The sequence below is a fragment of the Salmo salar genome, chromosome 01 (assembly GCF_965601325.2).
Source record: "Salmo salar chromosome 01, fSalSal1, whole genome shotgun sequence".
Lineage (NCBI taxonomy): Eukaryota > Metazoa > Chordata > Actinopteri > Salmoniformes > Salmonidae > Salmo > Salmo salar.
The window spans coordinates 118,792,045-118,804,782 of NC_138291.1; the positions used below are offsets into that span (position 1 = coordinate 118,792,045).

At 42.3% G+C, this 12,738-nt stretch overlaps 1 protein-coding gene across 1 annotated transcript; it reads left to right on the forward strand.

Annotated features, from left to right (window-relative positions):
• The first annotated feature begins 3,029 nt into the window (after window positions 1-3,029).
• Window positions 3,030-10,496, forward strand: LOC106560323 (4-hydroxyphenylpyruvate dioxygenase-like protein). The gene is made up of 5 exons (XM_014123128.3): window positions 3,030-3,758; window positions 4,156-4,322; window positions 5,615-5,766; window positions 8,171-8,307; window positions 10,070-10,496. Exons 1-5 carry the CDS (start codon window positions 3,058-3,060, stop codon window positions 10,296-10,298), a joined length of 1,386 nt encoding a protein of 461 aa, XP_013978603.2. The 5' UTR covers window positions 3,030-3,057; the 3' UTR covers window positions 10,299-10,496.
• The last annotated feature ends 2,242 nt before the right edge of the window (window positions 10,497-12,738 follow it).

A 12,738-nucleotide genomic window follows, 5' to 3' on the forward strand; every position in this document is an offset into this window, starting at 1 on the left:
CGCTCTGGATAAGAGCGTCTGCTAAATGACTTAAATGTAAATGTAAATATAATAGGATACTATATACCACTAGTATAATATTAATATATTAATTATATAATAGGATACTATCTACCACTAGTATAATATTAATATATTAATTATATAAATACAAAGTATAATGTTAATATAATAGTATAATGTTAGTATAATATTAATATGTTAATTATATAATAGGATACTATATACCACTAGTATAATATTAATATGTTAATTATATAATAGGATACTATATACCACTAGTATTTTATTAACATATTAATTATATAATAGGATACTATATACCACAACCACAACATTTCTAATTTTTGTTGTAGGTTTTGTTCCGTCATTAAATCCTTGTGAAAGAAAAATGTTCTCCATTTGGTGGTTAGTCTCTAATGTGTTAATGCTAAGTACTAACTTGTCAATAATCAGAACCAGTCATGCAGAACAATGAGTTCAACGTTTCCAACGTTTGCTGTAGCACGTAACCCTTTTTTTTTTTATGTCCCGCCCCATCCAGGCTGTGATTGCTCGGTTCACGAAAAGTGACATTGACGAGCGTTTGTTTCAACAAAAAGGCACCCAATATATAGCTAAATAGCCAGCTAGCCAAACCCAAACGTTGCTTATCTTATCCCTATTGTCTTCTGTCTTACCACTTCAGCTGCAAAATCCTTTAACTGACAGTTGAACTGGTATCGCTGGGCTCAATGGGTTGCTCTCTCTGCTCTCTCTCTCTCCTCTCTGCTGCCAGTGCCTTCAGGCTCACTAGGCTGAGATGATTGATTGGTAACGGCGCCAAATGAATAATTTGCCATTTTAAAACTGGATCAGCCTCAAGGGACTGCAACCTCTTTTCTCTCATATTAGGGTATGGAACCAGTAGAGCCACAGAAATAGTTCAGAAATAGACCTGTACTCGCCTTAAGCCAGGTTCATGCATGTAGGAACCATAATAACAATCCTTGGCACTTTACAGAAATAACCATACGTGTTATCCTGCTAACTCCTCTGAAAGGGACACCCATGTTCTGGAAAAGACCCAAGAGGTGTAACCATAGCAACAGTACATAGTTGGCCACAACACAGTTACAAGAACAACCAGTCATGTCTACACCCCAGACAGGTGCATGTCTAATGGTGTCTAATGACACAGAGCACATATATCTAATGACACAGAGCACATATATCTAATGACACAGAGCACATATATCTAATGACACAGAGCACATATATCTAATGACGCAGAGCACATATAGAGTGCACTAGTGTCACCTCCTGACCATAGAGAGCTTGTATTTTTCTATGGTAGAGTAGGTCAGGGCGTGACTGGGGGGTTTGGTCTAGTTTATTTTTTCTATGTTGGGTTTTTTGTCTAGTTTAAATGTTCTATGTTGTGTTCTAGGTTATTTTTTCTAGGTTGGGGTTTACGTATGATTCCCAATTAGAGGCAGCGGGTCATCATTGTCTCTAATTGGGGATCATATTTAAGTTGTTGTTTTTCCCACTAGTGTTTGTGGGAGATTATTTTGAGTTTGTGTATGTTGCACCTCTTAGTCACGTTTTTGTTTTTGTTTTTGTTTATTCGTTTATTGTATGTCTTGCATAGTTTCACAGTTAAATAAAGATGTGGAACGATACACACGCTGCGCTTTGGTCTCATTCATATGACAACCGTGACAACTAGTTTTGCTGGCTCCTTCTGAAATAAATAATTGCCACATATGTACTGAAAAATTCACAATACACCACCTTTAAGTTTCTCTTTTTGTTTTGTCCATCTTGCTCCACTGTTTATCCAAATGTCACCATTTAAACAGAGATGGGAAAGGGGCGGGGCCCAGGTAAAGTTAGAATGGACTGGTCAGTCAGACACACAGCACTTGGTTGTTTATATTTTGCATTGTATCGGCCCCAATTGTCAAGCAGCCCACCGGGAAAACTCCCAATGCTCCAGATGGCAAGTCCGTTATTGGTTCTGAGAGAAGATGTCGCAGCTGGACCCTATATAGGGCATAGAGAGTTAGACTACTCTGAGGTATGACTGCTCTGAGAGAAGACGTCGCAGCTGGACCCTATATAGGGCATATAGAGTTAGAGACCCTGAGGTATGACTGCTCTGAGAGATGACGTCGCAGCTGGACCCTATATAGGGCATAGAGAGTTAGAGACCCTGAGGTATGACTGCTCTGAGAGATGACGTCGCAGCTGGACCCTATATAGGGCATAGAGAGTCAAAGTGCTCTGAGAGAAGACGTCGCAGCTGGACCCTATATAGGCCATATAGAGTTAGAGACCCTGAGGTATGACTGCTCTGAGAGATGACGTCGCAGCTGGACCCTATATAGGGCATAGAGAGTTAGACTGCTCTGAGAGATGACGTTGCAGCTGGACCCTATATAGGGCATATATTTACATTTACATTTAAGTCATTTAGCAGACGCTCTTATCCAGAGCGACTTACAAAATGGTGCATTCACCTTATGATATCCAGTGGAACAACCACTTTACAATAGTGCATCTAAATCTTTTAAGGGGGGGGGTTAGAAGGATTACTTTATCCTATCCTAGGTATTCCTTAAAGAGGTGGGGTTTCAGGTGTCTCCGGAAGGTGGTGATTGACTCCGCTGTCCTGGCGTCGTGAGGGAGCTTGTTCCACCATTGGGGTGCCAGAGAAGCGAACAGTTTTGACTGGGCTGAGCGGGAACTGTGTTTCCTCAGAGGTAGGGGGGCCAGCAGGCCAGTGGTGGATGAACGCAGTGCCCTTGTTTGGGTGTAGGGCCTGATCAGAGCCTGAAGGTATGGAGGTGCCGTTCCCTTCACAGCTCTGTAGGCACTCACCATGGTCTTGTAGTGGATGCGAGCTTCAACTGGAAGGCATAGAGAGTTAGACTGCTCTGAGAGATGACGTCGCAGCTGGACCCTATATAGGGCATAGAGAGTTAGACTGCTCTGAGAGATGACGTCGCAGCTGGACCCTATATAAATTATTTTTCTTTTCGGTGACACATACCAACTTGACGTCATAACAAAATGGCAGCCTACTTGAGCCGGTTGCACCACATTTCACTCCACGTTACAAACGTGGATAAAATAGCGTATGAACTTGTTTCTAAATTTAAGTTTAATTTATTTGTTGCGAGGCTGACGGAGAAGTCTAAACAGTTGGCTTTCAGAAAAGGAGCGGCAGTTTTCGTCGTCAATGAAAGACCAAACAAGTCCCCTCTTGAATTGAACGGAGTAACGCTATCGACCGAGAGAGGGATATCTCCTTCACAATCGGAACCGGGACGGACTAACAACATTCAACAGGGGGAAAACAACGACAATGATCCGAACTGTCTTTACGATGTCCACCCACATTATCCCGTCGATACCGCGTCTAACGTCTGTTTCGAAGTGGAAGATGTGGAAAGGTCATTTAAGTCTCTTCGAAACCTCGGCTGCGATTTCTTGGTTCCCCCGACAGAGGTGTGTGACGAGAAGGGACTTGTCACCTATTCAGTCGTCAAATCAATCTTGGGAAATGTGAACCACACGCTCGTTGACACGAGTAAATATAACGGGAGCTTCTTACCCGGGTTTCAGGAGTTTGAAAACGTGGCTAAGAGTACAGAGTCATGTCCAATCACTCATTTTGATCACATTACCTATGCTTGTCCAACACGGTGCACACCGCAGGTGATGAGCTGGTATGAGCGACACTTTGGCTTCCAGAGGTTCTTCATTGACAGGTTAAGTGGCTTTGTTAAAAAATGGTTCTGCAATTGAAAATATGAATTGTTAGATGATTATTGATCATGCATCCCTATACAAAGTGATATGAATAAAAGTTACTGTAAGTTATTGTGAGTATAGAACATGTTTGTTTGGGTTGGACACCAGACCTGTTAGTGCTGTCATGCCACTCTGTGTCATAAGCCAAACATATGACAGAGTGGAATGATGGCACAAACCGGGTTTGGTACCCAGGCTAAGTTATAAGGATAAACCATATCATTAGGCATTTTAATACTAATTAAATAGTATGTCTATGGGATCAACAATTAAGAAAAATAGATACTCTTTCTGTAAGTGTTTTTTTTCTTCATCTGGGACAAATAAATGGATTCTGTCTGTTTCCCTGAGCAGTAATGAGGATGTGGATGAGGGCTATGTTCTGAACAAGGAGGGCATTGGACTGCGTCTCACAGCCATGGAGTATTGGAAATGCAGCGAAACAGGAATCAAGCTTCCCTTCACAGATAGGAAACAACCGGACTGCAAGTTTGTCATTGCAGAGTCGCTGCCTGAACAAGGTCATTGCTTTCAAATAGTTATACTGCTCATTTCTTCATATTTTTTTTTCTTTTTCCCACGGTTCCTCAAATCCTCTCTTCTCCTCTTTCTCACCTGTTTTGGAAGAGAAGGTCAAAGGTCTCTCGTCTTCAATTTGATTTGAGCAGGTTAGGTATAGAGGTTGACACGGGAATGAAAATTCAATTTAAAAAAATTCCCCCTGTACTGCCCTGACCCGGCAACAGTTCTATAACCCCAGAACTTTCCTGTCCCTTCCTGATAAAAGTCCGTCCCGTGCGCAGAAATATGTAGGCTATTTTGTTTGTTTAGGAAGTATTACAAATAATGTAATATTACGACTGTGATATGTGGTTGTATTGCCTAATTTTAGTTAAATGTTCAGACTGTAGGCCTAAATCTCTCTGGATGAGAAGGTATTCTATATGACCTAAATGGATGGATGAGGACAGCGCCCCCTGCAGGATGGTCTGTTCACTAGTGTAAATCTGTAGCCTGACATCTGAGCACTGCACACAATTAACATTTACGTCAACCTAAAAAAAAAAAAAACATTAAAATACAAGAACACCTAAACCGACAGTACAGCACAAGTCAATCTATTTTCATTTCACTCTTCACCTTAAATGTCACTGGTTTTTAGTTAAATACTCAAACAATTGGTCTTGATGGTAAAGTTGTTGTGGGTAGAGCAGCTCTGCCGCTTGTCCCGCTCTGCGGTTGGTAGACTATTTGATTGAAACGCAGCATTTGTGGGGTTTTTTTTTTACAAGCCGTGTACTCGGGTTTCTTTGTTGTCAAAGACAACTCCCATCAAATTTAGCTTAAACGTCGCTCTTTCCTTGGCTGTAATGTTAGCGATGGGACCTTGTTATGCAACAAGACATTGTAATTCCTTCATGGAAGACTTCATAATTTAGCCTGCTAATCGGTTAGCATCTGAGGTAACCTAATGACTTACGCGAGCGTGAGCCGCGGGGGAAATTACCTTATTTTAAATTTTACTCAAATTGCTACACTGTTGTTGTTTTGAAGAAATGCTCCACACATGACATATTTCTGCCCCCAAAAAAACTCAGTTTATAACTATTTGTATAGACTGTCGATCCTGTCCCGAAATGGACTCGAGAACTTCACTTCCTGTTCCGGTGTCAACCTCCTAGTTAGGAGAGATGATGTGAGGAATAGATGGATTGCGAGAAAGAGGTTTTACATTTACCCATGACCAATTTTCATTCTAATGAATTCCCACCAGGCGAGACCTGAATCTTGTCTATCTCTGTCTGTGTGCCAGGCAGGAACCAGGTGGACACCTTCCTGGAGCAGCACAGAGGCCCAGGGATCCAGCACATTGGATTGTACACACAGGACATAGTATCCACAGCACAGACCATGGGCCAGGCAGGAGTACACTTCTTCTCTCCTCCACCTGCCTACTACACGGAGGTTTGTCTCACTCAGTCACCATAGCACCCAATGGCTCATCCCAAATGGAACCCCTAGAGGATTTGATTGGTATAAGCAATATGGTGAAACTTCCACTTAGCCTATCAGAGAGCAGGGTGGAGCTACTACCATATTGATTGCAGCTATAAATAAATAAATAAATAATTGAAATTTTATAGCACTTTTCATAATAATCTAAAATCTCTCACTCATGTCCGTCCATCTCTCTCTCACGTCCCCCTCTCACTCATGTCCGTCCCCCTCTCACTCATGTCCGTCCCCCTCTCTCTCACGTCCCCCTCATGTCCCCCTCTCTCCCTCATGTCCCCCTCTAACTTGTGACTGAAACAGGTGTGTGAGATGCCCCAATGCATTGTGGTTCCAGTACATGTATCATTCAAAGGAACCCAAACAGTCCTCTGTAGCTCTACATGCATCTACAGGAAGTTGTTTTCTGGAAGTAGGAAGTTGTAGTGTGATTGAACACTACAGGAACTTGTTTTCAGGAAGTAGGAAGTTGTAGCGTGATTGAACACTACAGGAACTTGTTTTCAGGAAGTAGGAAGTTGTAGCATGATTGAACACTACAGGAAGTTGTTTTCTGGAAGTAGGAACTTGTAGCGTGATTGAACACTATTAGTGTTGTTGGTTGATTTCCTCTAGACTACATTGCGGACGCGTCCCAGATCTTACAGCTCCTTGGTAGGTATTTAACATGTCAGCTAACCACATCGTATGACGTAGCCATCTGATGCCCGTCTGCACAATGGATGACGTGGCACGCAACCATTGGTTAAAACCTGTTTAGGATAGGGGGCAGTATTTTCACGGCCGGATAAAAAACGTACCCGATTTAATCTGGTTATTACTCCTGCCCAGAAACTAGAATATGCATATAATTGTTTGATTTGGATAGAAAACACCCTAAAGTTTCTAAAACTGTTTGAATGGTGTCTGTGAGTATAACAGAACTCATATGGCAGGCCAAAACCTGAGAAGATTGCATACAGGAAGTGCCCTCTCTGACCATTTCTTGGCCTTCTAGGGCATCTTTATCGAAAACAGAGGATCTCTGCTGTAATGTGACATTTTCTAAGGCTCCCATAGGCTCTCAGAAGGCGCCAGAACATTGAATGATGACTCTGCAGTCCCTGGCTGAAAAACAGTAGCGCATTTGGATAGTGGTCGATCTGAGAACAATGAAACAGGTGCGCGCGTGTACGTGAAGAGTCCATTTTACATTTTCAGTCTTTGAACGAAAACAACGTCGCCCGGTCCGAATATTATCGCTATTTTACGAGAAAAATCGCATAAAAATTGATTTTAAACAGCGTTTGACATGCTTCGAAGTACGGTAATGGAATATTTTGAATTTTTTTGTCACGATACGCGCCGGCGCGTCACCCTTCAGATAGTGTCTTGAACGCAAGAACAAACGCAGCTATTTGGATATAACTATGGATTATTTGGAACCAAACCAACATTTGTTGTTGAAGTAGAAGTCCTGGGAGTGCATTCTGACGAAGAACAGCAAAGGTAATCCAATTTTTCTTATAGTAAATCTGAATTTGGTGAGTGCCAAACTTGGTGGGTGTCAAAATAGCTAGCCATGATGGCCGGGCTATCTACTCAGAATATTGCAAAATGTGCTTTCACCGAAAAGCTATTTTAAAATCGGACATAGCGATTGCATAAAGGAGTTCTGTATCTATAATTCTTAAAATAATTGTTATGTTTTTTGTGAACGTTTATCGTGAGTAATTTAGTAAAATGTTAGCGAATTCCCCGGAAGTTTGCGGGGGGTATGCTAGTTCTGAACGTCACATGCTAATGTAAAAAGCTGGTTTTTGATATAAATATGAACTTGATTGAACAAAACATGCATGTATTGTATAACATAATGTCCTAGGAGTGTCATCTGATGAAGATCATCAAAGGTTAGTGCTGCATTTAGCTGTGGTTTTGGTTTTTGTGACATTATATGCTAGCTTGAAAAATGGGTATGTGATTATTTCTGGCTGGGTACTCTCCTGACATAATCTAATGTTTTGCTTTCGTTGTAAAGCCTTTTTGAAATCGGACAATGTGGTTAGATAAAGGAGAGTCTTGTCTTTAAAATGGTGTAAAATAGTCATATGTTTGAAAAATTGAAGTTTTGGGATTTTTGAGGAATTTGTAATTCGCGCCACGCCCTATCATTGGATATTGGAGCGGTGTTCCGCTAGCGGAACATCTAGATGTAAGAGGTTAATGAAACGCCTGCACATCTAGTCAGGCAGGAAGTCAAGCGTAATGTCTACTACCACTGTGCTCGTTAACCCCCTGTGTCTGTTCTGTGGCAGGAAGTCAAGCGTAACGTCTACTACCACTGACCTCGTTGACCCCTGTGTCTGTCCTGTGGCAGGTGGGTAAGCAGCAGGAGATGGAGGACGTAGGTTACGACCCCCAGATGCTGTCTCAGCACGGCATCCTCCTTGACACAGACCTGCGCCAGGCCCAGACGGACCCTTCCTGTCAGACTACGGACACGCAGAAGAAAAGGTACCAGATTCATTAGCTAGCCTGTAGGTATCAAATGCTAGTGTTCCTCAAAGACTGTCAAGGGTTTTCAATATAGTACTTTATTTCACTTCATTTAACCGATGTTTTCCTCTCTTCTCATTCCCTCTCAACAGATACAGTTGAAGTCGGAAGTTTACATACCCCTTTAAACTCAGTTTTTCACAATTCCTGACATTTAATCATAGTAAAAATGCCCTGTCTTAGGTCAGTTAGGATCACCACTTTATTTTAAGAATGTGAAATGTCAGAATAATAGTAGAGTGATTTATTTCAGCTTTTCTTTCTTTCATCACATTCCCAGTGGGTCAGAAGTTTACATTCACTCAATTAGTATTTGGTAGCATTGCCTTTAAATTGTTTAACTTGGGTCAAATGTTTCAGGTAGCCTTCCACAAGCTTCCCACAATAAGTTGGGTGAATTTTGGCCCATTCCTCCTGACAGCTGGTGTAACTGAGTCAGGTTTGTAGGCCTCCTTGCTCCCACATGCTTTTTCAGTTCTGCCCACATATTTTCTATAGGATTGAGGTCAGGGCTTCGTGATGGCCACGCCAATACCTTGACTTTGCTGTCCTTAAGCCATTTTGCCACAACTTTGGAAGTATGCTTGGGGTCATTGTCTATTTGGAAGACTCATTTGCGACCAAGCAGTAACTTCCTGACTAATGTCTTGAGATGTTGCTTCAATATATCCACATAATTTTCCATCCTCATGATGCCATCTATTTTGTGAAGTGCACCAGTCCCTCCTGCAGCAAAGCACCCCCACAACATGATGCTGCCACCCCTGTGCTTCGCGGTTGGGATGGTGTTCTTCGGCTTGCAAGCCTCCCCCTTTTTACTCCAAACATAACGATGGTCATTATCTCCAAAAAGTATGATCTTTGTCCCCACGTGCAGTTGCAAACCGTAGTCTGGCTATTTTATGGCGGTTTTGGAGCAGTGGCTTCTTCCTTGCTGAGCGGCCTTTCAGGTTATGTCGATATCGGACTCGTTTTATTGTGGATATAGATACTTTTGTACCTGTTTCCTCCAGCATCTTCACAAGGTCCTTTGCTGTTGTTCTGGGATTGATTTGCACTTTTCACACAAAAGTATATTCATCTCTAGGAGACAGAACACGTCTCCTTCCTGAGCGGTATGACGGCTGCGTGGTCCCATGGTGTTTATACTTGCGTACCATTGTTTGTACAGATGATCGTGGTACCTTCAGGCGTTTGGAAATTGCTCCCAAGGATGAACCAGACTTGTGGAGGTCTACAATTTTTTTTCTGATGTCTTAGCTGATTTCTTTGATTTTCCCATGATGTCAAGCAACGAGGAACTGAGTTTGAAGGTAGCCCTTGAAATACATCCACAGGTACATCTCCAATTGACTCAAATGATGTCAATTAGCCTATCACAAGCTTCTAAAGCCATGTCATCATTTTCTGGAATGTTCCAAGCTGTTTAAAGGCACAGTCAACTTAGTGTATGTAAACTTCTGACCCACTGGAATTGTGATGCAGTGAATTATAATTGAAATAATCTGTCTGTAAACAATTGTTGGAAAAATTACTTGTGTCATGCACAAAGTAGATGTCCTCACCGACTTGCCATAACTATAGTTTGTTTACAAGAAATTTGTGGAGTGGTTGAAAAACGAGTTTTAATGACACCAACATAAGTGTATGTAAACTTCCGATTTCAACTGTACCTGTTCCAGGTGTTCACCAAGTCCATCTTCTCATTCCCTCTAAACAGATACCTGCTTCAGGTGTTCACCAAGCCCATCTTCTCAGAGGACACTTTCTTCCTGGAGCTAATAGAGAGGAGAGGTGCGTCAGGGTTCGGAGAGGGGAACATCCAAGCCCTGTGGAGGTCTGTCCAGGCATACATGGACACAGAGAGGGCAGAGACTGAGGCACAAGGAGAGAACACAACTCAACCACAGAACATAACCCCAGAACCAAAGCACTGCCACAACGCGTAACATCTTACAGCGAACACTGCAGCAGAAGCGAACTCCTTCCTTCCTCCTACTCTTTCGTCTGTTTGAGGCTACAATACACTGAGGTTCCCCGGGAAGCTGTGAAGCGCTGGGGAAGCATGATTGAATGATTGTGTTTGAGTCTGTTATTAAATGTTTATGTTTAATGATTTTTTTCATTAAATCATGTATGACTACAAATATTTGTGTGGTTTATATAAATTATTATACAGTACCGGTCAAAAGTTTGGGTTTTTCTTTATTTTTACTATTTTATACATTGTATAATAATAGTGAAGACATCAAAACTATAAAATAACACATATGGAATCATGTAGTAAACAACAACAAAGTGTTAAACACATTAAAATATATTTTAGATTCTTCAAAGTAGCTTCCATTTGCTTTACCTCTACTAAAAAGAAGAGGATCCTATCAGCTTTCTATAGGCTAGGCCTACTATATTTATTTCTCAACTTTCCTAATATTAAGCACATTGATCATATTTACAACAGGAGTATAGCCTACCAAGCTCGCATGAAAATGAACCACAGGAAAAGCGTCCTCCATTCGCTATTTAAGTGCGTAGATGAGATTTATTTTTTCCCTTGCCCCTGTTTTGAGGCAGGTGAATGATAATGGTCTATTCTAAATCAAAACTAATTCCACATGGTCATGGCTCATATCAACACCATCATCCCAGAAACCCTAGACCCACTCCAATTCGCATACCGCCACAACAGATCCACAGATGATGCAATCTCAGTCGCACTCCACACTGCCCTTTCCCACCCGGACAAAAAGGAACACCTATGTGAGAATGCTGTTCATTGACTACAGCTCAGCGTTCAACACCATAGTGCCCACAAAGCTCATCACTAAGCTAAGGACCCTGGGACTAAACACCTCCCTCTACAACTGGATCCTGGACTTCCTCACGGGCCACCCCCAGGTGGTAAGTTTATACAACAACACATCTGCCAGTCCCATCCTGTCCATCGTAGTCCCATCCTGTACTCCCTGTTCACCCACGACTGCGTTGCCAAGCACGACTCCATCACCATTAAGTTAGCTGACGACACAAGTGGTAGGCCTAATCCCTGACAACGATGAGACAGCCTATACGGAGGAGGTCAGAGACCTGGCAGTGTGGTGCCAGGACAACAACCTCTCCCTCAATGTGAGCAAGACAAAGATTGTGGACAAAAGGAAAAGGAGGGCCGAACAAGCCCCCATTAACAATGACAAGTTTATTTATATAGCCCTTTTTACATCAGCTGATATCTCAAAGTGCTGTACAGAAACCCAGCCTAAAACCCCAAACAGCAAGCAATGCAGGTGTAGAAGCACGGTGGCTAGGAAAAACTCTCTTGAAAGGCCAAAACCTAGGAAGAAACCTAGAGAGGAACCAGGCTATGAGGGGTGGCCAGTCCTCTTCTGGCTGTGCCGGGTGGAGATTATAACAGCACATGGCCTAGATGTTCAAATGTTCATAAATGACCAGCATTGTCAAATAATAATCATAGTAGTTGTTGAGGGTGCAACAAGTCAGTAACACAAGAGTAAGTGTCAGTTGGCTTTTTCATAGCCGATCTTTGAGAGTATCTCTACCGCTCCTGCTATCTCTAGAGAGTTGAAAACAGCAGGTCTGGGACAGGTAGCACGTCCGGTGAACAGGTCAGGGTTCCATAGCTGCAGGCAGAACAGTTGGAACTGGAGCAGCAGCATGGCCAGGTGAACTGGGGACAGCAAGGAGTCATCAAGCCAGGTAGTCCTGAGGCATGGTCCTAGGGCTCAGGTCCTCCGAGAGAGAGAAAGAAAGAAAGAAAGAAAGAAAGAGAAAGAGAGAATTAGAGAGAGCATATTAAAATTCACACAGGACACCGGAAAAGACAAGAGAAATACTCCAGATGTGACAGACTGACCCTAGCCCCCCGACACATAAACTACTGCAGCATAAATACTGGAGGCTGAGACATCACCAACAAACTATCATGGTCCAAACACACCAAGACAGTCGTGAAGAGGGCACGACAACACCTTTTCCCCCTCAGGAGACTGAAAAGATTTGGCATGGGTCTCCAGATCCTCAAAAAGTTCTACAGCTGCACCATCAAGAGCATCTTAACCGGTAACTGGCAACTGCTCGGCATAAATGTAGATAAAATGTAGCATTGTTTTGTTTGATAAAATCTATTTTTATGTTCAAATGTAGGAACTGGGGTCTACAGTTTGAACCCCAATGCTGTCTCTGGCTCCACACCCACCCCGCCCGGCCATCTAGATGTGTGAAAGTTAGTCTATAAGCTAATGATCCATCACGTACGACATTCCTGGGAGTGTGTAAACATACATTTTTTTATGAACATAGCATTTTGTATGTTCTCTGTAGTTATGTACTTGAAAATGTATCATGTTGACTAATTCGTCACATTTGGGCAAA

What these genes read in the sequence shown, in the direction of transcription:
- LOC106560323 (XM_014123128.3), top strand. Translation starts at nt 3,058, where the DNA reads ATGGCAGCCTACTTGAGCCGGTTGCACCACATTTCACTCCACGTTACA. An exon ending in CACCTGCCTACTACACGGAG is followed by an intron (nt 5,767 to 8,170) that starts GTTTGTCTCACT and finishes GTCCTGTGGCAG; the next exon opens with GTGGGTAAGCAGCAGGAGAT. An exon ending in ACGGACACGCAGAAGAAAAG is followed by an intron (nt 8,308 to 10,069) that starts GTACCAGATTCA and finishes CCCTCTAAACAG; the next exon opens with ATACCTGCTTCAGGTGTTCA.